A 23,707-nucleotide genomic window follows, 5' to 3' on the forward strand; every position below is an offset into this window, starting at 1 on the left:
CAATTTTGGGGATGATGAATTTTGCGATTTAGTTTAGTCATGTTATTCTTTTTTTTTTTAATTTTAGTACTTTCAATTTTATGTTAGACGCTTCCGCATTAGTTATTTCAGTTGTAAAGACATAAGTTTTTGAGAAATTATGAAATAAACAGGTTTTCGGTTTATACTGTGCTACGAGGCTGGTTGTTTTTAATTGTGTGATTGATAAACAACGTCGGTGTCGACTAATCCCGGTCTCGGGGCGTGACATAAATCGTACTATATCGTGAAAACAATCTATAATGGCTTGATAATTTGACTTGTGTCCATACCAATCATACAATAAAAATCAAGCATCAGCAATATAATAAAATCTGTTATCATAATGTTATCATCGAAATGCAACACACAATCTAACATTATGTACTCAGATGGAATAAATCGACCAGCTCGCATAGATACAGATACAGTTTCATGAAATTGTGTAGTACGAAATTCATATTCATCAACATAATTGGACACATGAATGATTGAGATGCTCCGGTATCAAATAAAACTCATGCAGTATGTTCGTAAATAAGAAAAATACTTGCGATAACCCCGTCTGTAGCCTCCTTAGCCTGATCCTTAGTCAAAGCATATACTCTGTCTTGGTGGGGATCCTGAAAAGACTGTGGCACATTACCCCTTACATGTGGGTAACTAGACTACTGGTATGATGTTGCAGACACAAAATGGTCATTGATATTAGCAAACTGGAAAACTACCTCTGGCATAAGGAAAATGTTGTGGCTACATCTGTCCCTGTACACGGTTCGGACAAGCACTGACATAATACCCTGGCTGACCACAACTGTGACATGATCCATGTACTCCACCATACTGTACAGTAGGATGTCTGCCTCACATCGATCACAGAAAATCACGGGGGTACTACCCACATGTTACACTCTGTGAACCATTAGAACTAGATGAGCTAGACTGATATTTATTTTCCAATTATTTTTCGTTCAGTTTAGATTGTTTATGCTTCTACTGTTGTCTGACCGCTGAGGTGGAAATGACTGTACACTTGCTAAAAAATATGAACCACCACAAGGTATCAATGGAGCATGTGGTTGTCTACCTCGTCTCAATCCTGCTTCAATTCATATTGCCTAGTCCACAGTTTTTGTAATAGTGGTCGGCGATCCAGCCATTTCCATAACATGTATATGATAGTTCGATCCTTCCATAAAATTTTCATTTTTCACTTACAGCCACATTCGGTACACAAGTGAGGATTAAACTAGTGAAAGTAGAGACGTCAATATGGGTTGGATATGTCAGATTGGCTCTAACCCATCAACCAAATTAAGTGGATTGGGTTGAGAAAATTCCAACTCATTTAAATTTCCATATCCAAAAATATTTTGAAGTAAAATAATAGATGGACCGTTAAGCGACCTCCCATCCCGTAAGAAGAATTAAGAATTCACGCTTGCTCCATGCTAGCAGGTAAAATTTTGGATAATGGGGATTGATATTCACCGACGTCGCATGATCAATTATTGTGTGCTCTGGTCAGTATTTGTTGTTTTTTCTATAAGATTCATGTCGATTTATCTCTTTGTTGGAGTTTATCATGGAAAACCTTAAAAAAAATTCCACACTAAAACAGTACAGTTTGCAAGAATGTCAGAAATATGTTATTGGTTCTGCTAAGTCTTACTCTTTTTGTCACACCTCTGATCTCCATTTATTTATCGTCGTAAACTCGATAATGTCAATTTCTGGGCGTTCCCACATTTTTGTTGCTTCGCATACACTCCTGTCGTTTCAGCCTAGAAACCGCCGCTTCTGCACTAACTGACCCACCATTTTTGCAAAACCGAGGACGAGCCTTTTCTGCTCGTCTTTATTCACCTACTCGGAATATTGCGTTCGCCATTTCTATATTATTCCAACTGGGCTCTTTGAAATTCTGTGCTTTTGCTATTTCTTTGATGAGTGCCAAAACAGTTTCTTGATCTGAGGTGGGTCTCTCTTTTCTCTTTGTAGTTCTTTGGGGATGTGGGTATGGATAAATATTTTGTACTCCAAGTGGATGTTAATGGAGAAGAGATTTTCATTGTGGATGCGGTACAAAATTCTTTTCATTTACTGCTCATCATTGTCTTTCTTGCATAGTTTCCCTTCTTTTTTTCTTAAGATTTTGGAAGGTATTTAATTTTGTAGCGGGAGATATATCTGGAATCATTGTCAGTTCATCTATATATTAAGGCAGAATGATTGGGATACTTAGTTAATGCGATGTATCAATTCACAGTTATTGTTTGCCATTAACGTTGTTCTGTATTTATGGCACCTTCTTGAAATGCGCAGCTAAAAGTTCTGGTTTGTAGCCCTGAGTTCCATTGAGTTATCGAGTAAAATTTAAGCCAATTATTGTATTCGTTTTATCACCTATCTTATATGGGCACTCAATGTCTCCACCTTCACTTTTGCGTCATTCACATATTTCAAAAGACTACAGAACTGATGTCATTTTAGATTGATACTGTTCTTTCCCTTTTCCGCAAGGCTGTAGCCTCTTCGCCTTATTTCTTTCTCGCATTTATTGCTGCATAACGACTTCACATGTGTCGTATCAGCAAATTGTGTCGACTGCCCTATCAGCAAATTGTGTCGACTGCCCTTTGGCTGATACAATAATTTAGTCTGAGACGTGGGACTTAAGTAAATTTTTGGTTACAAAGCTCACGTTTTTACAGAAATCATATATTAGACATGGTCTTTTTTAAAGGCTTTGCTCGACTCTTGCTAGATCTCTGGGTTTGGCTTTTAGTTTCATTGACAGATTTGATTTGTTTCGTCTTTACTCAATGATCAGTTGGGAACTGACTTCCTTTATCTCCATTTGATGTTGATTATGTGCTCTTTCTAAGAGATATTGGAGTGGTTTTGAACTTCGTTCTCTTACTTTTGTGGTGTTCCTTCTTAATGTCGGTTCATGTGTATGTTTTTGGCTAGCCCTTAATCGGTTCATCTTGTATTAGTTTCACCAACTATGCATGATTTTGCATCTAATGTTGTTTTTGTTGTGCAAAAAATCTTGTAGAGAGTTGTAACTTCGTATTCAGGAAGAATAAAAAAGCTTTTTGGCAAATCCAAAGGCTTGGGCTACCAACGGAAGGTGATATTCCACGACTTTCCCGGAGGAGCAGCTAATTTCGAGCTCATCACTCGGTTCTGCTACAACAATGGAAAAGTGAACATAAATCCTTTCAATCTTTCTATACTCACATTTGCTGCATACTTCATGGAAATGAACAAATCTGTCACCGGAGCCGAAAATCTTTGCGAGCAAGTGGAGAACTCACTTGAAGAGATCAAGTACTGGACTTGGTCGGAGCTTCTTGTGTCTTTAAAACAGTGTCAGGGACTACTTCCTGAAATTTGTTCGTTCGGTACACTTGCTAAGTGCTTGGATTGTCTAGTTAAAAGGGTTACATCATCTTGCGAAACGAGCTCTTGTCCATCCACTTCTTCACCAGATAGTTTTGGGTTCAGATTTTCCTGTGATACAAGAAGCACTGATGGCCTAAAGAACAATTTTTCCCGGGATTCATGGTGGTTTGAAGATCTTGTGGCATTAGACACCCATTTGATTGAAATGATCGTAAAGTCGTTGGTCTCCAGGAATTTCGACAATGGAAACATTTGTAGGTTTCTCTTGTTCTATCAAAAATCAAGATTTCCTTCTGCTTCGGTGGATGACAAAATCAAAATCATCGAGATGGTGGTTGAGATGCTTTATTCTTTAGGTACACAGTCCGTGTCATACAAGAGTTTATTTGGGATTCTTCCAGTTTCTGTGAAAATGGACGTAAGCCAATGCTGCAGGAATAAATTAGAGAGCATGATCGGCTCACGATTGGATGAGGCTACATTAGATAATTTGCTTCTTCGATCTCCAATCCAGAGAAACCACTTTTATGATGTGAATCTTGTTCTCAATTTTTTGAAATATTTTCTTGGAAAAGGAGTGTGTTGCGTGCCATTGAGTAGACTGAAAAAAGTTGCAAGTTTGATGGATCTATATCTACTCGAAGTTGCCCCAGATCCATACTTGAAGCCTTTGAAGTTCTTGGCTCTAATCAATGCCATACCAGACTATGCTCGAGATTCTTGCGACGAAATTTACAATGCTTTGAATTTGTATTTTGAGGTACACTCTAAATACTCTTAGATTGTGAAGACGACGTATGGATTTTCCATACCATCCCACGTCAAATTGTCAAAATTTAACAGAGGATCCTAGAAGTCAAGAGAAAGGGATTTTTCTAATGATTGGATTAATCTTTTGTAAAATAAGAATACAAAGCAGTTGCTAGCAAAGTCCATTCACTTGTTTGTTGTTATGTCGAATGCCTAAAAGCTCTCACTGATGCAGGTTCACTCGGGTTTGTCCGAGGAACAGAAGATGGAAGTCTGTTTTGGGCTAAACTACGAGAAGCTCTCACCAGAAGCATTCAACCACCTCTCTCAAAACACCAAATTTCCATCAAAATCTGCTATCCACGCCCTGTTTTCACAGCAGTGCAAGCTAAAGGGATTGCTTCAAGATCCGAGCCCTGCCACCTTCACAGATTCCCCTTGTACTTCTTTCGAAACATCACGAAAGGGAGTGAAAGATGAGTGCGCTGATCAGCAGATTGTGCTCTATGCTAAGAAACTCGATAGTTCAGATGAAAACAAGAAGATAAAAGCACATTTACAAGGTATGCACTGGAGGGTGATGGAACTCGAAAAAGACTGCAGAAATATGCAAATTCAGATGGAACAGATGGTGAAATCAAGATTTCCAAGCCACGCTAGAGCTAAAGCTAAATCTGCACCTAAACTTTGTCCATATTATTGAAATTTACTATGCTCTACAGAACTGTGTAGATATTTTGAAAACCTTGTATTTTTGTTATCATAGTAAATATCAGAACCTATACTAGGAATGTGCATACGATGATACGAATCAAATCGAAATCAAGTGATTCTGAATCCAAACTCACTCAGTTAGCAATTATATCATAACAATTGTAGTCCAAGGATCCTTTGTGATATATCCAATAATTCATATTTATTTTAGGATATGATGAAACAATCCTGTCCTACTTGGATTTCCAATTCGAGTAACCACACTTCTTGCCTTTTATAGCTAACACTTATAAATTAAAAAAGAAAAAAAAAAGAAATTAAACATCGGGTAGTGGACAAAAGTGACGAGAAAAGGCCGTAGATTTCTTTAAAAAATGTTGATAAGTTTATATAAGTAATTAGCAGTGGGGACAGGTCCCTCCTCAGGTTACTGTCAGGTTCGGGCAAAGTATGATGAAGGGTCTGCATCAGTTACGTGGCTCGACATTCTGCACCAGGAATGTAAACAAGGGGGGGTCCTTGGTTAAATATCACTCTTTTTTTTATAAATCAAGCTTTAATTTTTTGTATTTCATTTGATTGGGATTTTATACTTGAGGGTCAATTTTTAAATCAAATTGATCACACAAAGTAATTTCATCAGAGAAAATTTTTTGTGTGACGATATCACAAATCTATGTTTGTGACAGGTAGACCTGATTCATAAAAAAAATGAAAAATAATATTTTTCATAAATTAAATATGATAAAAGACCTATTTCAGAAAATTGATCAGTGAGATGATCGTATAATAAGTTTTACATTTTCATCGAACAAAGTTTCGAGGACCCCAAATAATTGCAACGAAATAAATTCACTTCAATGGGCTCATTGTCGGGCCCAACTCAATCGTGGATCGGGTAATTTTCACTTCAACTAAATAAATTCACTTCAATTTATCTAATAACGGACTACCCAAGAACCACATATCAATTTAGTTGATAGGGTAATTTTAACAAATATATTGTATATTGATATTTAAAACAATTATCTCATATGATTTTGTATTGAATTTATCATGATACTGAATTCATCCCCTCTCAATTAAAAGTTTTAATTAACAATATTAGATATCTCACATCGACTCAATTAAATCATTGAAAATTATATATAGATTTCAACAATTCTTAATTTTGAACTAATTTTTGATTTTTTTTAAATGCAAATCTCAATTTTAATAAATAATTATACTCAATTTTAAATACCGTCTGACATTAGAGATCAGACATTTGATACGGTGGATTCAGGACATGTACATAAAGGACCCTTGTCTGATTTTGGCGAAGCAGGTGGCCAATGATTGCTGAGAGAGCTGAGAAAAATTCACATAAAAAAATATATTTTCAATAAATTAAATTAAAATTTACTATTATAAAGTTGGCATCATGCACACCCATCGAAGTAGCAACTTTAGAGTACTGTGGACAAAGACGTGAATTGATGTCCGCAGAGATGAAAGATATTAATACTATAAGTCGTGTTTCATGTGATTATTACTTTAGATAATGATTGGGTAAATCTTTACTTATTATGATCGGCTAGATATGTACGTACATACGATAAAAATAAATTTATAAAAATGCTGTTGTTCAAGAAACATAATTCAGTATGTACATATAAAAAACAGTTAAAAATTTGTATTTTTGGTAAAGAATGAAAGAAATAACTAGCCAAATTTTAAATCTCGTATATATCAAGTTTGATTTATTCAATTTGTTTATTTTTTTAAACAAATACACCCACATAAATATTTTAGAAGTAGGCTTCTTGTGAGACGGTCTCACGAATCTTTATTTATGAGACGGGTAAACCCTACTGATATTCACGATAAAAAGTAATACTATTAGCATAAAAAATAATAATTTTTCTGGATGATCCGAATAAGAGATATGTCTCACAAAATACTGATCTTTGAGATTGTCTCACACAAATTTTTGTCAATATTTTAAAAGTAAATTATCGGAAGAATTGATTTGATTTATTAACTTTTTAAATACTTATTTTAGGTGTAAATTGTAATTTTGGTCTTGTGTATGTCATTAAAATTTCGTCTCGTCTCTTTCTCCAACGAAAGTGATAATGTGAAACTAAACATGGAACTCCATGTCGACGTTACGTGAGCGTTGTAGCAGAAAAAAAAAACTAAACTTTTCAAAAAATACAAAGATGATGGACAAAATTCAATAACATATGAACAAAAAATCATAAAAAAAATATATACGAAATAAAAGGTTACAAATTTTTTCTCATTCTAAATAAATAATTAATGAATTATTAATATTAATTTAATAATATATAAATATAAATGTGTGTATTTGGGAAAAGAGGAAATGAAGATTGGAAAGGGTAAAAAATTAATTCCAAGAAGACGTGTAGAGGCGTGCACTCTAGCATCACAACCAACACCAATCACTATACCATTTTGGGAAAGTAATCACAGCTGCCCCTTCCCATTTTGAATTTTGACGTGCAAATATAATATATCTGTACAAAATGATACAAAATTTTAAAATTTGACATAAGGCACGACATATAAATTTGTGTAAAGACTGAAAAGAATGAAGTTTGTTCCGAATAATGAAGAAAAATTCATATTTTATTTTGATGAACGAGTAAAAACTCTAAATTAAGTGAAATTTGTAATTTTATTCACGTAAATCGACATATTTTATGTTTTCTTTATTTAACTATCATTGTTTGGTTTATATCCAATGATTTGATCATTTTTTAGTTTTGCCATTTTTTCGCTCAAAATAATTAAATCCACAATAAATAAATTGATTATTTGATATTGATGTTCTTTTAAATGACTCATTTGATGATAACAAAATTTATATTATAAAAATTAAAATCCTATTGGCTGTACAAAGTAGTGTCCAGCTGGGGTGTTCCACGTGTGAAGATCCTATTGGCTGCGATCTGCCCTCATTTTCACCCTACAGCGACTGGTCCTTAGAATGTGTGCCCCAAATCCCCACAGACAAAAAGCACCACACTTCCAACAAATACTCGACGGGGATGTTTGCATTTTCAATTCGGACGTTGCTTCATAAGCTTCTTTTGTTAACTGCATCTTCGTCTCAATTCGATTCATAAAAAAATAATTTTTTTTGCTAGAATAATTATTTTGATTCTGAAAATACTACTTTTCATTTTAAAATAAACTGAGTTGAATTTTTTTATTAAAATAAATATATGAGATCGTCTTACAAAATACATATTCTGTTATTATTATATCATAAAATGATGAATTCCAAATCTACGATTTCAATCTATCCGCTTATTAGAATGGATTAAATTCAAATGTACTTTAAATCCAACGTCATATCAAGTTAAATATTTTCAATAATAAAGATGATGATTTGAATTATACTCAAAGTACGTAGTTATTATTCAAAATTATTATTCAAATAATTTTGAGATAATCAAATATTTTTGTTCAAATACAATATAATATAATTCTTAGAATGAATATTATTAAGTATGTCATTTTTATTTCTCATAAATATTACATTTTCGGAAAAGATGAGCAATTAAACAATTATTAGAAGTTCGATTCTTTTTATTAATATTTTCTCGAGTGATCTTGTCATACAAAACTTCCTTAATATGATTTATCTTATTAACATGTTTTGCAGAATCGTGTTAGTACAAATGTTTACCTAATAAATACCGAATTATAGCGAGTTGTACGTCATGAAAAAAATTACTATCATTATTATATAACATAAACTAAATATAAGTAATCACTTGATATCAATATGGTTATAAGTTTCTTCATTCTTGTGTATTTCTCACAATGAAAATATAGATAACATCTCCTCGGCATAGAACGAAACACGGGCCAAAGAACAACGGCTTCACCAGCCTTTGATTTGTAAATGGGGCATCGAAAAACGAGACTCTGAGATGAAGTGTGACATGTACGGCGAATGCGGCTGACGTGGCCGAGTGGCTTTCGAGTGAAGCCAAATGCCCAATAATCAATAATTCCTTCCCCTATATAAACGACCAGCCCCACCATCCCCATATCGTCCACTGCACTTGCCAAGCATTTCATTCGCAGAGGTAAAAAGATAAGAGATTATCATATTCACCGTCTGGCAAAATGTTGAAAGACTTCTTGGGTGTTTTTCTTGCGTTTGCGTTGGTGGGTTCTGTTGTTGGGTCGTCAAGATTTGGTGATCTTTTTCAGCCAAGTTGGGCTCTGGATCATTTCAGCTATGAAGGGGAGCTTCTTAAAATGAAACTCGACAACTACTCTGGTACTACGTACATTCATTGATTTTTGTTATTTTAAGTTTTGGGATGTTGCTAAGTTACAATTTACATGTCATTTTGTTTATTCTGAGTTAAATAAGAGGCCATTAACAGTATTTCGAGATCTTGCGTTTATTTCAGAATTTATTCTTGAGCTGTATATTGTTTTCTGGGTTTTACTGAATCTTGGAATGATATAGGCGCTGGATTTTCATCAAAGAGCAAGTATTTGTACGGGAAAGTTACAGTTCAGATTAAGCTCGTGGAGGGAGACTCCGCTGGGACTGTTACTGCCTTCTATGTATGTTTATGAAATTTTTTCTTTACTTTCTTGTTTACGGTCTCAGTTTATTTGTTAAATCATTCATCAATATTCAAACAAGCAAGGAAGGAAAAAAAAAGCGTGTTTCGGAATTGATCGGGGCCTCTTCATTTACTGCTTTCATTTCACTTTGTCAGTGGTTGATAAAAATTTAATATAGACATGATATACGTACATGAATTCTGTATAAATCACAGCTGGCTTCCTCTCTAAGTCATCAGGAAGTGTATGATTTGCCATGTCCCCCTTCATGTACGAGTGCCTTTTTTATGCAAGAACTCGCAACTAGTGCTGGCAAGGATCCTCGTTTTCAATTTTGACTTGTCTCAGCTTATTTTTCAGGAAAAAAAAAATAGAAATGATCTTTCTTTTGTTTTTTAGCCATATAGAATCATTAAATAACGTTCTGTGTGCGTGTGTGTGGGGCAGATGTCATCAGATGGAGCTTATCACAATGAATTCGATTTTGAGTTCTTAGGCAACACTAGTGGTGAACCTTACCTGGTTCAAACCAATGTTTATGTGAATGGAGTTGGCAACAGAGAACAGAGACTCCAACTTTGGTTTGATCCCTCTGAGGATTTTCACTCCTACTCTATCTCATGGACCCAGCGCCAAGTTTTGTGAGACCTCTATCTCTCTCTTCCGTGACACACACACACGTGTGCGTACGTGTATGTGTAATGCGCCAATATATGCCTGATGATCATATTGCAGTAGGAATCTTGTGTTCTGACAAGTGTTAGCTTGATAAAAAAGAAACTTTATCTTTTGTGCAGATATATGCATGGTTTGCTCACAAAATTTAAATTTTTTGCAGATTCTCAGTGGATGAAACTCCAGTGCGTGTACACTCTAACTTAGAGCACAAAGGCATACCGTTTCCCAAAGACCAACCAATGGGGGTATACAGTTCAATATGGAATGCTGATGATTGGGCTACACAAGGTGGGAGAGTCAAAACAGATTGGGCACACGCACCCTTTGTAGCCTCCTACAAAGGATTTGAAATCAATGGATGCCAATGTCTCGAGGGTGCCTCGGTGACGGAGAACATAAAAAAGTGCAGCAGTGGTGGCGATAAACAGTATTGGTGGGACGAGCCGACCATGTCTGAGCTTAATCTACATCAATCCCACCAGCTCATATGGGTGAGGGCTAACCATATGGTCTACGACTATTGCTCGGACAAAGCTCGGTTCCCGTCTACCCCAGTGGAGTGCGAACACCACCACCATTAAGATCTTGTAGTATTAGCATGAAGAATGTCTGTAAAGTGGGAAGTAATTGGACATAAACTCCATGTTTACTGATCATATGTAAACCTTTTGGCTATGTAGATATTGCGTTAATAACCATTTCATATGGTTTGACTATTATATTTTTCGAATATGGTTATATTTTTCACGTTCCACGCCTCATAAATCGTAACTGCAGAGACCAAGCAGGGCATTTTACGTTCATACAGTCATCCGCGGTTTGTAGAGTCTGGGCTTTTGTTTTGACTCTGTCATGTTTTTACATTAATGCCGTCCACTTTTAAAGCTTAGTGGAATCTGATTCATCATGTGTTTTTCCTTACAATGTAGTCAAAATTCGCAAAAGTCTAAAGGAAAGTGATTCTGATGTAAATATCAACGACCCGATTTTGTTTTTTTATATCATACTAAATGTATTACTTTATACACGTTCAAATTTTATTGAAGTTTTTTATAAAACGGTCTCATGTTATATAACAATAAGACATACTTTTAGTATATAAAATAATATTTTTTCACAAGTTATGTCGATCGGATATCCTTATCTCAAAATTGACCTTCTCACGAGATTATTTTTTTGTTGATTGTTTTATATTTTAAAATTTTATATAATTAAATAGGCTTCTCTATGGTTAGTTTAATTACCCTTTTTCCCCTTCAGTTTGTAAGGCCAATACTAAATAAATCATATTTATAGGTCACTTACTTTTGAAATTATTATTTTGATTAATATGTACATTTTTTTTTTGAAAAGAAAGTTCCATTTAATCAAAAGTGAATCCCACAATCGTGGTTTATGGCATTACAAATAATATCAGGAGGATGATACGTAATATAAGTATTTGCTAAGGATATTGCCGCTCGTGCCAGTATGTGAGCCGCCACATTTGCTTGTCTTCGCACATGTTGATTAATTAATATGTACATGTTTGTATGAAAGGACCATATTTTTTTCCAGTTGAATCCATCAAATATTCACACCTTACCCAATTTTATTTATTTGTTCGTATTATTTAATAAAGAGCTCTCTCCATAAATTAATGTTTGAAATTGCATGCAAATTAATTAACAAATGTAGGGCATGGAATGATTAGTTTCCAACTGTTACTGTTCAAATTCATGTCATCTGACGTTGACCTAGCTCCAACCCTAATAACATTTGGAACTCACAGGTTCTCGAGTTTTAATATTATATTGATAATATAATACAATTATACATTCAATAAATATAACAAAAATTTTGAGTATTTATTTTCAGTCAATAAATCAGCAATATGCTCGAAGCTTTCGAGCTAAACTCAAAAATTTAAGTTCTAATTCGAGCAAAAAATTAAACCATTTGAGATTAGAATCCAATTGGAATATATATAATTCAAGTTGATTAGAAGAATTAAAAGCTTTTTTTAAAAAAAATTTTAAAACTCCATGGATGGGCTTAGCCCAAATGAAAGATAGACTCAGCACGAGTTTAGGTTTTCTCCTATAAATATCAAGTTCGGATGTATAACTGATTCATTCACTATATTATTTTTCAGTAGCACCCTTAGTTGCTTCTCTTATATTCTCAGTATCTGACTTGACCGTCGGAGGGCTTACGTTAGGACACCTTCTCGACTCCTTTCTAATGTTCTCTTTCATGATTTCAGGTTTAGGGTAAATTCGAAACATGTGTCTAGATTAGTGTCATTTACTGGAACAAAACTCTAAATTTGTTGTGAGTATCAAATTTGATTTGGTTCTTTCAGTATAAAGTGGAGACAAGGGGGTGGGTCTTCCATTTATGTATGCATGCATGTATTCACAATCACAATTTATTATGGGGCGTGTGCACTATATTAAAAAAATCCACTACTTAATTAATAGTCTAAATCATTGGCATCAAATCATGTGAAGATTTGATCATGATGAAAAAAAAGATATCCATTTCTGAGTAGTTGAGCAGAACTACTAACTCACGAGACCAATGATAAATTAATATTTATTCGTTAAATTCATCAAAACTAAATTTTAAAAAAAATCAAAAAATTGATAATAGCGTTCATTTACTTTTTAAAAAGAGTAAACATAGCTTGATAATTTAGAAAAATGTTAGCATTACACATATAAATTTCAATATTATAAATTAGATCACCTTTAAAATTAGAAAATTCAACCACCATATATATATTTTTGATAGATCAGCACGCATTTATTATGATTGATATATGATATATATGACTAAATGTTTACTAGGTTGGTCTAATTTTTTTTAAAAAAATTATATCTAAAAATTTGTATAATTTTGAAATAATATAATATTAGTTCAGATATATAATTTAAAATATTAAAATATTTTAAAATTTAAAATTCTAATCCATACAAAATTATATTTCTGGCTCCACAAATAATTAGAGGCAGATATGAGTAAGATCAGATGCTGGCCAGCCATGCATGCATGCACTTGGAAATTGATGAAAGTAACATTCGTCCTACCACTTTGCTTTCGTCGTTTTATCCATTAGATAAAATATATTATATTATTTTTAATATATTTCTTCTTTATCTCCCTCACAAACCAAAAATAAAAATAATATAATGTAATAGAAGTAAATATTAAATAAACGAAATACAAAAAATATGAACACATTTAAAGTTACGTAAGGGTAAATATACACATGTAGATTTTGACATCATTATGAACTTAAAAAGGATACCATGGTTCTTATTCGGCTCCAGTTAGTTTCTTTCTATGCATGATATAAATTGATAGTTTGTGGCATGTAATAATTTTTTTTGTTGCTAATTTATTATTAAAATGTTATGGATGAGATGTAAATTGCTAAATGTAATTTTTGAACTTTGTCGTGGTTTTGTAGTTATTACGGTTGTAATAATGTTTTCTTGCATCCAAGCGAGGTGAAAGTATTAAAATTTTTGTTTTGAAGTTCAAAACGTTTTTAGATGTAGTATTATTCAAATCATAATTATTATAGGATGTTTAGAGTATTTTACCTTTGTACCAGATTTTAAGTGGATATATTCTTTCTTGTATTTTCATATTAAGAATCAACTTGATCAAACACATTCTTCAATTCTCCGAATTCTACGATTGAATACGGTTTTTTCACTGATCCATTTTCAACCGCTGTCAAGATTGTGAATTCTTTCACTAAAACAGACACTTTCACTATCCTCATTTAATTAGCAGTTAAGCTAACGTTCACAACTTTTAATAATGGAATCTACTCATAAACTATTTTACAAGCAATTTTTTTTTATTTTAATCACACTATGTTCGCCAAATAATTCACCTCATTGAATTCAACTATTTCAACGAGAACATAAAATCCAATATTTGTGTGACAATGATTGAGTCATATAACTAGCCGTAGTTTCACAACTTCTTGTGGTGCGGAACAATATTTGTTCTTATTCGAGCCTAACCTAATTATCCTCATTATTTTCATTAACCTCTTAATCAAAATGTCATAACTCAAGTCTGATTCCACCTATCAGATCATGGTAAAAGCTTCTAGTAGCATCACCATATAGTCCAATTGGTATCACGGATAGTGCCTGCAATAACCAAGAAATTATGGTTAGCGTACAGTACGATCTATCCAACTCATATATTCGATCGAATCCACAACCATTGATACATCGATAATTGCAAACGAATTCGATAACGACGTGATGTATCTTTGAGTAATAATAGTGACACCATATGTGCAACTAGGAAAACACATTTATCTAAAACACATGTCTTTCTCTGACCAGAGACTCCTTGCACTATTAACTAATCAGATCACATATGATATCTTCACACCGTAGCGCGAGCGGTGAATCTCTGACTATAATGCATTGACTTTTACGTATTTTGAAACTACACTCAACCTCACCACCTTATTACTATTAATGAAATCGGTAAACAGATAAAGTGAATACTAATACGTAAAAACCTCCACATTGTCTTGGTTTGCGGGTCTTAACCAAATTGCACCTTGTGATTTTGTAGTGGGACAAATCGGGTCTAGGTCCCATTTCTTTTTGGACGGACGGTCATCATATACTCCGTCATCACATACAAATCCCTATATAATCTCACCATCCCCAAACTATTTTCGTTGTCTCTCTCTGCATGTATACAAAGCTAATAATTCGATACATTTATGTGATATATTACAACCGACCCAAAGGCAATTAATTAGATGGGGTCACAACCTAGGCAAGATGACAGCTGCAACGTTCGACTACTCACGAGCGACTCTTTTGTCCATTAATCACTTCTCTCTATCATTCATTAATTTTTGTTTTGCAAGTCGGAATATAATAAGCTGTATACTTTAATTTAATTTAATTGAGGGAAATATATAAATGTACAGTTCTTTAGAGATACAGGTATAAATTTGATATTCCATTTATTCTTGACGTTCAATATTCCAATAATAAATTTCCAATGAAATCGGCAATCATGTAATAGAGAAAATAAAAAATAAATGCATGCTATTAACGACGAAGCTCGATTTTAGACCGGGTCGATTAGCATGAAACTAGGGGTGGCTCATGATAAAAAAACCAAGTCCAAACCGAGACGGTTTATTAACAAAAAACCCGTCCGATTAACCATCAATCTTAAGGAGTGTCGGGGAGAAATTTTCCGATGGATATATTACACTCTTTTTTGTCCCAGCAAACAGATTCTCCCCAACTGCATCATATTCAAGATTTAATGAAGCAACCGACTCCTTTCTAACTATATATTGGTAAAGATAGGGGCCATCTAAATAATGTGCAATTACAACTTGATCCATTCTAAGTATTATTTCAGACATTATATAAACTTCTGCACGAGATTAATTTTTTTTTATGATCAATGTAATCATGAGAATAGTGATATTATATTTTGTTATATTTTTAAAATAAATAAATAGAAAAAGATAAATAGACAGAATTGAACCGACAATTTATACAAAAACAAAGAATATTTAACATAGTGACTTAATTAAAGTAATACTATATTTTTACAAAAGACATTAAAATTTTACCTCTTGAATTAATAATATGATGTACATTAAAGTTTTTACCGTTAATAAATTTTATATAAAAAATATGGAGAGGATCTCACGAATTTTTTATCAGACAGTCATTCCTCGAAATATAAAAAATACACATAAAAGTAAATTTTTCGTGGATATCTAAAATAGAATTGTTCACAAAGATAACGGGGCGGTCCGTCCACACAATTTTACCCAAAAAATACAAGTAACTACGATAGAACTGATAGAAATAACTACGCGTTTTGTCGAAAAAGAGACAGATACACACAGTAAAGGCTGACCACTGGTCATAGCAATGTGTTAGGAAAGTACCTTGTTTTCATTGAACCAGCAGCACCCAGCTAGCACATTCTTTAGACCACTCCACTCAATTTCTCTATAAATACACTAACACGCCTCAGATTCCCACAGCAAAGTTCTTTGCTGACAGATTTTTCACACCACCCGCCTGCCCGTTACAGTAAACAAGAGCCAACCAAACACCTTTCGTCCAAAATAAAAGGGCTGATTTTTGTTTCTATATATGATCGGCAATTCATCAAACAAGTAATGGCCAAATTCTTACTCGTTCTGATCACCTTTTCAGTGGTATTTGTGATGCTGTATCAACTGGCAGACTCATCTCCAGCAAATTCGAAGCCCGACAAATCACTCCGCGGTGCCCGAAATCTGCTCCAAAACCCGGTTACCAAGGGCAGTATAGCGGATCCACCAACGCAAGAAAAGAGACTACCTTTATCGGAGGACGAAGCGGATGATCACGAGACAAAAACGAGTGCGACAGCGGAAGCTCCAGAGAGCAGGAAAATGGGGCAGCATCACTCTTCGGATAGATCTGTGGCGGGTGGGGGTGTCATTATCGGGGGGCTAGTCACCGCCATTTTCGCTGCCGTTTACTGCTATATTAGAGTCACCAGAAGAAAGCATAATATTCAAACTCTGACTTAGTTAATTAGTGAAGGGGGGTGTTTTTGGTGTATTATCTTTAATTTTTTACCATTCTGTGTATAGAGAGCAGTGGTTTAAGGATACGTAGGCATGCAGAGCACAGTGGGGGAAGTAGTGGTCATGTTCACAAACTTGTTGGGTTTAATGTTTCAATATATGTGTATGTATAGTAGAGTGCATACAATCGAGTAGTTATATTTTTTGAGAAGTTCCTTTAATTTATAATCATGTGTACAAATTTGTTGGGACTAATGTTTCAGCATATGTATGGTAGAATATGCCCATATAAGCATACGTGCAATCAAGAAGTTATATTTCATAATCGTATTCTATTTGATAGTTTACACAAATGCACTAAGTTATGCTTATATGAACACGTGCCTTCGTTGGTCATATATATGTCAAATAGAAAATAAATCATTCCATAACCTAGAAGATAAACAAAGTGAAGTTACGGTTCAAACGGCAAAGGGCAGGCTAATCTACCCCTGCTCTAGGCTTAAATTGGAGCCACAAGGGACAGTAGCAGCATCTGAAGGATTTGAGTTCACAACAGCAGTTTCAGTTCTAGTCTCTGTAGTACTTGAAGGAACCAATGTCGATTCAACTGTTGCAGGAGCATGAGGAGGAGTAACAGGAGAAGCAACGACTCGTCCTCCATCTACGTGCTCCTCAGTTTTTGGCTGCTTTTGGGTTCCATCTGGGACGCTGATTTTTGTAGAATTCGCAACATGAAGATCGAAACCGATTTTCTGTGGATTCACATTTGCAGAACCAGCATGAAGTTGCTGCAACCTGTAATCCGTCTCAGGTCGACGACAAACCTTTCTGAGAGGGACTATTTCCTACAAAGGGGCGGGAGAAGAAGTACCACTCAGTATGGATTCTTGCCTTCCGATATTTTTTCTAGGGAAAATAAAAATCACTCATCCACTCGATACGATTCAGGATCCAAGAGCAAAACAACAACAGATTTATCATTGTGCTATTCTGATTGGTTGCAGTAAAAATATGAGATCGTAATGGATTGCACGACTTATATATAATAGTTGGATACGATTAGACACCTCAGCTTGGTCGTGATCGTATCGGACTAGAAATCTACAACGACAGCCTCGTACATCATGTCTTCGTCTTTGAGCATCAAGAACATGTGCGTCGAAGTATAGGGCCTGCTCTTTCCCTTCCTAGAAAACAGAAAGATCTTTAAGGACAACATCGAATATCTTGACAAGAACAACTTTTTATTAAAGTATTGTCTGCAAGATGTTTTCTCATCAGTTTGCACTACTGCTAAAGGTGCACCTGGAAGCATAGAGTCAGATCTCCCGGAAGGACAGCTACGCACTCTGAAGATTCACACGGGAGAGATCGTTGTCTCACATGCCTGTTGATATTGACCCATTCATCCTCTTCTGGACCGAATCCCGCAAAACGAACAAGAACTTCCTGAGGTTGTCAACTAGATTCCATCATTATGAATTAATGTACAATTACTCTGTTTAGGAAGTACAAGGAGAAGCGGCACAATGAATCCTAACATATTTCATCGAGAAAAAGAAAAAAACAAAACTCAGATTCTCTAAGGATAAAAGAATCGTGAAAAGTAATCACCTATAAAGTGACAGACTGCTTAATGGAGAAAAGAAGACCAGCTAATGATTACAAACAAGAACCTGCTGACATGCAGAGAAATGAGAAAGCCACAAGGTTCACGTACAAAGAATTGACTACAGCCATGAAGATTCACTGTAGTACAATACTACAATAGCCAAAAACTTTCCTCATAGTAAAAGGATAGATAACTTTTCTAAATTCTAGATAATTTCCCTATATGATAATATTCTTTTTATCTTGTATTTATCAGGTTGTTATTTCTTTAATTTTGTATTTATCAGGTTGTTACATATTCGTATTATATAAACTCTGTAATACATCTTTTATGTTCAATAGAAATAAATTATTTTTACACTCGTTATAAGTAAAAAAAAAAGAAAAGGTATAAGCTTCAAACATTACCGGATCAGCAGTCTCTAAGGATCTGTGCGATAAAAATGAGGCAACATCATACCTGACAAGAGGAATACGTTCACTCAGCATTGGCATACTTCACAAATAGGAAATGATAGTTACCTTGGATCATCCAATGAAATATCTCAAAATTTTATTTAATTTTAAAAATAGGATAAGTCAAAACAAACTAACCATGCTCCATCTCTCGCAGATTTAGCTTCAAACTCCATCTGAGAATTATCCGAAGCATTCCTGTTTGCATTTTGTACTGCTAAAAGATAACTATTTAATCAATCCAATAGGATGTAAACATCAATCTCGAAGAAATAACAAAAGGAAAGGTTTAACTAAGATGAAATTAAACGAGATCAAACATATTATATGAGGAAAAAGGAAGATGAGATATATCATCACAACTCCTGTATCTTCAAAGAAAGAAAAACAATTGAAATGAAACAGAATATGGATGCCAGGTCTCAACCGAAAATCTTAGTTGGGAAAAACGAAAAAGTGCTTTTCAAGGCCAAACTTATATGCTTAGAAAATATATTTGAATTTTGCGACTTGTTTCTACCCCTTTTGCAGCTGAATTCGCCCCTAATGGAAACTCACCATTGAAAACTCAAATGCAAGACTAGCATAAAAAAATATAAAAATACATGGGAAGAGAAAGATGAAAAGTTAGATCAAAGGCAATGAGAACAATTCCATGTTAAAACATTGAGACCGAGAAGAACAAGAAAGAGAAAATAATACCATCATTTGAACGTCACTACCTGATGGAGCAGGCACAGAATGAGTGACTTGAGGCACACTTTTCACAGTAGCTGAATGAAATTACAATACAAGTAATCATCAACCAATTATATATTTAAGGACGCTGATTCAAGACAGAAAATGACAAAAATTCTGGAATATGAGAGGGACGTGGCAATACTTGAGTGGACAGGCTGGGGTTGAGGAGTCGGGGGCAAATTTCTGGTGACAGCTTGATCGTCTTTTGGAATAGAAGGTACATATACCTGCTCAGGAACTGGAGCTTTAGTTGCTTTAGCTCGAAGGGCATATCGCCTGTTCTGAAACCAGTTCCAGACCTGTCCCATTTGATTAATATCATAGAGAAGTTTACAGATATTAGAAAAACTTAAACAAGGTACAGGTCAATTACTTGTTTAGCTGAAACTTCCACCTTCCCAGATCTCTCAGCTGTATTACTATATCAACACAAAGAACACAACTATTACATTTCGAAAATTTAAAAATTTAAGCAAGAAGCACTGAATTCCCACCTGAACCTTTGAGCAATAGCTTCAAGTATTTCGCGTGAAGGCACGGTATAACCATGTGCTTGCAAAATTGAATCCATCTCCACAACCTTTGAATTAAAAAAAATGAGTTGAGACAACAAATTGTAATTCCGAAAAATCTCACCAATTCAGATACCGGGATATATGCTGAATTTTATCTTCAGTAATGGTATACAAATGGAGACAAATACAGAGATGTCGCATCGAAGATACAGAATTCAGTTTAACGTGCAATGAATTTCATGCCATTCATGAGATAACCAAAATGTGAAAAACATAACATACTCACATACACTGTTCTTCATAGCATATGAAACAGAAGGTACGGATTCACAACCTTACAGAGGGTAAAATCTTCTTGATGCAGACATGTTAAAAATGTAACAATAGTGTAGCCTGAATTGGATTCCAAAATTCATTCAATTTGTGGATCAATGCGTGGTAGGGCCCAAATTTGAAATTTAGCAAAATAAAAATTTTCAAATTTTTATAATGGAGATAGGCGTCGTGGCATGTCAGTCCCTAATTGAAGATTATAAAGTCTGGATGGATTCTGAAACAACGGAAATAGCATCGTGTGCACCGAAAAGTAAATAAGCAATAAAGTTTCATAAACACACAAACAAAAAATCATTCACAAACCCCATAGAAAAAATTTGCGAAAAATAGAGCTAGATTCCACAAATTCAATCGACCAGGCCAAGTAATACTTCAAAAACGAGAATAAAATCAAGGAACTCACAACACAGCATGAGAAAAATTATAGTTTGGCAAAAGTTCTTCCCATTATAAAGGAAAAAAAAAAACTAGCGCAGAATCAACAAGATGTGGCTCCATTAGTGCGTGAACCAGAGATGAGATGAGCAAACTAGGGTTTCGTGAATCACCTCGGCACCATTGAAGCGGAAGGAGGGGCCTCCGTTGCTGGGCGGCCGACCCATAGGCGTCCACCGTCGACTCTCCTCAAAGGAATTCAAATAAATACCAGCGGAACCAGTAAATCGGATTTCGTTTAAAAACCCACCTGTCTTCCCAAATTAATTTATTCACATAGAATTGATTTTGAATTTATATTGTCATTTCTTAGAAAAATTGATATTGTTATATTTTTAATATAAATGAAAGATATTAAAGAGGACAATATTTAATTGACAAAAATTTGAGATATATCACAAGTTTATTTTGTGAGACAGATTAGTTATTTGGGTAATCCATAAAAAAATATTACTTTTTATGCTATAATTATTACTTTTTATTGTGAATATCGGTAGTGTTGACATATCTCACAAATAAAAATTCGTGAGACCATCTCACAAGAGACACACTCTTTTTTATTTTATTTGTATTTTGTCTTATAATTTTTTCCAATAAATTTATATCATGATCTATTTATTTGTGATTTTTTTTTAAAGTAATTTTTTTTAGGTACAAAAAATAACCCTTTGAGGTTATAAAATTATTATTTGATAAAAAAACATCGTAAAAATATATTTTATAAATGCCCAAATTTAAAATCCGTATAAATAAAAGCATTCAATAATTCTTTAAAATTACTCAAACAGTAGCATGTTTAGTATCAATGACTCACACCACAACACTTGAACACGATATATACAGGATTATGTATGTCTTATTACACGGAATCATTGGGTTCTTGGGCTGAACTGAAACGCCATTTTACGGTGGAAGAACTTCAGAGTCCGTCTGCGAGCCCTCTTCATCCTCTAGGTTATTGACGCGTTCACACTCGTCGATCCATTCGCTATATCTGTTGCGAGATAATTCTATGGCTTTAGTATGAAAACTAACGACTTGTAAAACTTCAAGAAGATGTTTTATCTATTTTACTTACATGTCAATTGCTTCTGTCAATGCTGCAAACAATTTGAAACAAACTGTTAGTTCACATCCCAGAATACACTTGCTAAAGCAATAAGTAAAAGTAATAAAGTGGAGAATGGGAGGAGCAGGGATTGAAGACAGTGAGTGTGGATTTAACCGAATGTGTCACCATACATACACACAGCATCTTTTAGAATGCAAATATAAAAGTTCGTGTATTTTTATAACATAGTTCCACAAGTGGTTTAAACACTAACAGTGTCAGAGTAAAATAATTTAATTTTTCAGTTACGAGTTGCGCAACGGCACAGACCTGTTATGGTGGTGCTAAAGCTCTCTTCGCAAATCCGGCATGAAGCTTCTCCGATCAAGTTCTTCATATCACTGGATAGAAAACAATGATGTTTCATCACACAGGTAAAAGGTAAAAAATTTCATGAAAATACAAGCAAGAACAAACTAGTGCAAGGGACCAATTAATAACTTCCACCAGTCAGGCATACATATTCCATAAATGCAATAAACTTTTCAACCGATTTTCAACCTTTTTGAAGAAATCTACCACCTTGAATAACGGGATCAAATAAAAGAGTGGATTGAATTTGCAAACTAATGCATGGTTTGTGTTCCAAAAAGCATGATATAGCAATCAAACTATATGCCGACTAGTGCCGCGGTTCTTTGCTTAACCATAAATGAACCAAAAATCTCCGTTCTTTGCAACTAGACTTTATAACCATCAAATGCAGCTGGAAATAGCTAGTAAACCACTTACATGCGGCACTCAACACTGGTGCCATGGCTGCAGAACGGACAGCTGAAAACAGTGTCAAGTTTGTCCATTCTCTTTTTCGGGGGTGGCTTCGCCCTCGACTTCCTCTTACCCATGCTTAAGTTAAATTTCTGTATATTCCTCTGGAACAAAGGATATAGTCAAAATTCGATATTTAGTATCAAACAAGATACACCAACTATACAACTAATTCCTGGAAATATAGACTAAAAAAGTTAGCACCCAAAGGGTGTGTAAGCCGCAGAAGTTACCCATATGCATAATTACCCGCGGAAATTGAATCTCACTAGATCTAATCTCTACAATTTCAAATTGATCGAGATAATTCATTAAATTAAATTAAAACAATTAAAAATACCAGCATAAGGTTCGTTCATAATTTTTTTATCCAAAAAAAGAGTCCAACTTTCATCCTATAATTCTAATCCAGAAACTTAAACAGCAGAAAATCTCCCAATAGAAAACCATAAAATCGTTCAATCCAAAATAAAAAGCAAATTTGATAATCTAAAATCATTATCCAAATCCACGGCAAAAAGTGAGTCGCTGATACTCAATACGCTCGATTATCAGAATTTCCAAGTAAAAGAAATCATACAAACAAAACTAATTCAGAACGACGATCGGAACTAAATATTTCCCAAATAATAATTAAAAAAAAATATCCAACGAGCACCATGATAAATCAAGATATTAAGAAGAAACGGATGGAAAATTGCTAAAAACTTCATGTAAAATAATTTGAGCAGTACAAGGAAGAGAAATATCTTCGAATTTCTCGATCGCAGCTGGAGGCAAGATTTTCACGAGCTGATAAACTCAGCGTGCGTTGACTTAAAACACTATTTTGCTATATAATTTCATTAAATTTAAAATATAATACTCCGTACTTAAACAGAAATAAATAAACGGGAAGATGATTTATAGTAAGAAAAGCAAGTGTTTATATTCTCTGATTTACCAAAAAGATGTTTATGCAATTCTTCCTCACTTCGT

At 34.3% G+C, this 23,707-nt stretch overlaps 4 protein-coding genes across 8 annotated transcripts; 2 read left to right on the top strand and 2 right to left on the bottom strand.

Moving 5' to 3' along the window:
* Positions 1–1,631: 1,631 nt before the first annotated feature.
* Positions 1,632–5,119, top strand: LOC140838473 (BTB/POZ domain-containing protein At3g22104-like). 2 transcript variants are annotated; one of them, XM_073204803.1, is made up of 3 exons: positions 1,632–2,100; positions 3,080–4,189; positions 4,415–5,119. In XM_073204803.1, exons 1-3 carry the CDS (start codon positions 2,038–2,040, stop codon positions 4,880–4,882), a joined length of 1,641 nt encoding a protein of 546 aa, XP_073060904.1. In that variant the 5' UTR covers positions 1,632–2,037; the 3' UTR covers positions 4,883–5,119. The 2 variants fall into 2 exon arrangements, with proteins under 2 accessions (XP_073060904.1, XP_073060905.1); XM_073204804.1 differs by having other exon boundaries at positions 1,633–1,994.
* A 3,826-nt stretch (positions 5,120–8,945) lies between these two features.
* On the top strand, positions 8,946–10,856 carry LOC140838474 (xyloglucan endotransglucosylase protein 6-like). Its single transcript, XM_073204805.1, has 4 exons — positions 8,946–9,196; positions 9,392–9,492; positions 9,943–10,136; positions 10,334–10,856. Exons 1-4 carry the CDS (start codon positions 9,040–9,042, stop codon positions 10,752–10,754), a joined length of 873 nt encoding a protein of 290 aa, XP_073060906.1. The 5' UTR covers positions 8,946–9,039; the 3' UTR covers positions 10,755–10,856.
* A 6,196-nt stretch (positions 10,857–17,052) lies between these two features.
* Positions 17,053–21,165, bottom strand: LOC140838475 (protein SAWADEE HOMEODOMAIN HOMOLOG 2). Of its 2 annotated transcripts, none has more exons than XM_073204808.1 (10): positions 20,964–21,165; positions 20,059–20,144; positions 19,938–19,983; positions 19,707–19,863; positions 19,546–19,596; positions 18,962–19,037; positions 18,776–18,827; positions 18,062–18,205; positions 17,824–17,943; positions 17,053–17,601 (listed from the first exon to the last, which is right to left on the bottom strand). In XM_073204808.1, exons 1-10 carry the CDS (start codon positions 21,015–21,017, stop codon positions 17,239–17,241), a joined length of 1,149 nt encoding a protein of 382 aa, XP_073060909.1. In that variant the 5' UTR covers positions 21,018–21,165; the 3' UTR covers positions 17,053–17,238. The 2 variants fall into 2 exon arrangements, with proteins under 2 accessions (XP_073060909.1, XP_073060908.1); XM_073204807.1 differs by having other exon boundaries at positions 18,962–19,040.
* A 431-nt stretch (positions 21,166–21,596) lies between these two features.
* Positions 21,597–23,602, bottom strand: LOC140838476 (transcription elongation factor 1 homolog). Of its 3 annotated transcripts, none has more exons than XM_073204809.1 (5): positions 23,464–23,602; positions 22,694–22,833; positions 22,232–22,302; positions 21,929–21,950; positions 21,597–21,844 (listed from the first exon to the last, which is right to left on the bottom strand). In XM_073204809.1, the coding sequence occupies exons 2-5, from the start codon at positions 22,804–22,806 to the stop codon at positions 21,754–21,756; spliced, it is 297 nt and encodes a 98-aa protein (XP_073060910.1). In that variant the 5' UTR covers positions 22,807–22,833; positions 23,464–23,602; the 3' UTR covers positions 21,597–21,753. The 3 variants fall into 3 exon arrangements, with proteins under 3 accessions (XP_073060910.1, XP_073060911.1, XP_073060912.1); XM_073204810.1 differs by lacking the exon at positions 23,464–23,602 and adding an exon at positions 23,219–23,444 and having other exon boundaries at positions 22,694–22,839; XM_073204811.1 differs by lacking the exons at positions 21,929–21,950; positions 23,464–23,602 and having other exon boundaries at positions 21,597–21,866; positions 22,694–23,192.
* Positions 23,603–23,707: the final 105 nt, after the last annotated feature.

This window comes from Primulina eburnea, chromosome 8, assembly GCF_022965805.1.
Source record: "Primulina eburnea isolate SZY01 chromosome 8, ASM2296580v1, whole genome shotgun sequence".
Taxonomy (NCBI): Eukaryota; Viridiplantae; Streptophyta; class Magnoliopsida; order Lamiales; family Gesneriaceae; genus Primulina; species Primulina eburnea.

Bases quoted from the DNA above. Each gene is read 5' to 3' on its own strand.
- LOC140838475 (XM_073204807.1), bottom strand. From the start codon at position 21,017: ATGGGTCGGCCGCCCAGCAACGGAGGCCCCTCCTTCCGCTTCAATGGT. The intron at 20,145-20,963 runs GTGATTCACGAA...TTTAATTCAAAG, and splicing joins TCCGCTTCAATGGTGCCGAG to GTTGTGGAGATGGATTCAAT. The intron at 18,206-18,775 runs GTAATGTTTGAA...TGACAACCTCAG, and splicing joins CCTTAGAGACTGCTGATCCG to GAAGTTCTTGTTCGTTTTGC.
- LOC140838473 (XM_073204803.1), top strand. From the start codon at position 2,038: ATGGATAAATATTTTGTACTCCAAGTGGATGTTAATGGAGAAGAGATT. The intron at 2,101-3,079 runs GTACAAAATTCT...AAAATCTTGTAG, and splicing joins AGATTTTCATTGTGGATGCG to AGAGTTGTAACTTCGTATTC. The intron at 4,190-4,414 runs GTACACTCTAAA...TCACTGATGCAG, and splicing joins CTTTGAATTTGTATTTTGAG to GTTCACTCGGGTTTGTCCGA.
- LOC140838476 (XM_073204809.1), bottom strand. From the start codon at position 22,806: ATGGGTAAGAGGAAGTCGAGGGCGAAGCCACCCCCGAAAAAGAGAATG. The intron at 22,303-22,693 runs GTAAGTGGTTTA...TTTTCTATCCAG, and splicing joins ACCAGTGTTGAGTGCCGCAT to TGATATGAAGAACTTGATCG. The intron at 21,951-22,231 runs GTCTGTGCCGTT...AATTGTTTGCAG, and splicing joins CTTTAGCACCACCATAACAG to CATTGACAGAAGCAATTGAC.
- LOC140838474 (XM_073204805.1), top strand. From the start codon at position 9,040: ATGTTGAAAGACTTCTTGGGTGTTTTTCTTGCGTTTGCGTTGGTGGGT. The intron at 9,197-9,391 runs GTACTACGTACA...GGAATGATATAG, and splicing joins GAAACTCGACAACTACTCTG to GCGCTGGATTTTCATCAAAG. The intron at 10,137-10,333 runs GTGAGACCTCTA...AATTTTTTGCAG, and splicing joins TGGACCCAGCGCCAAGTTTT to ATTCTCAGTGGATGAAACTC.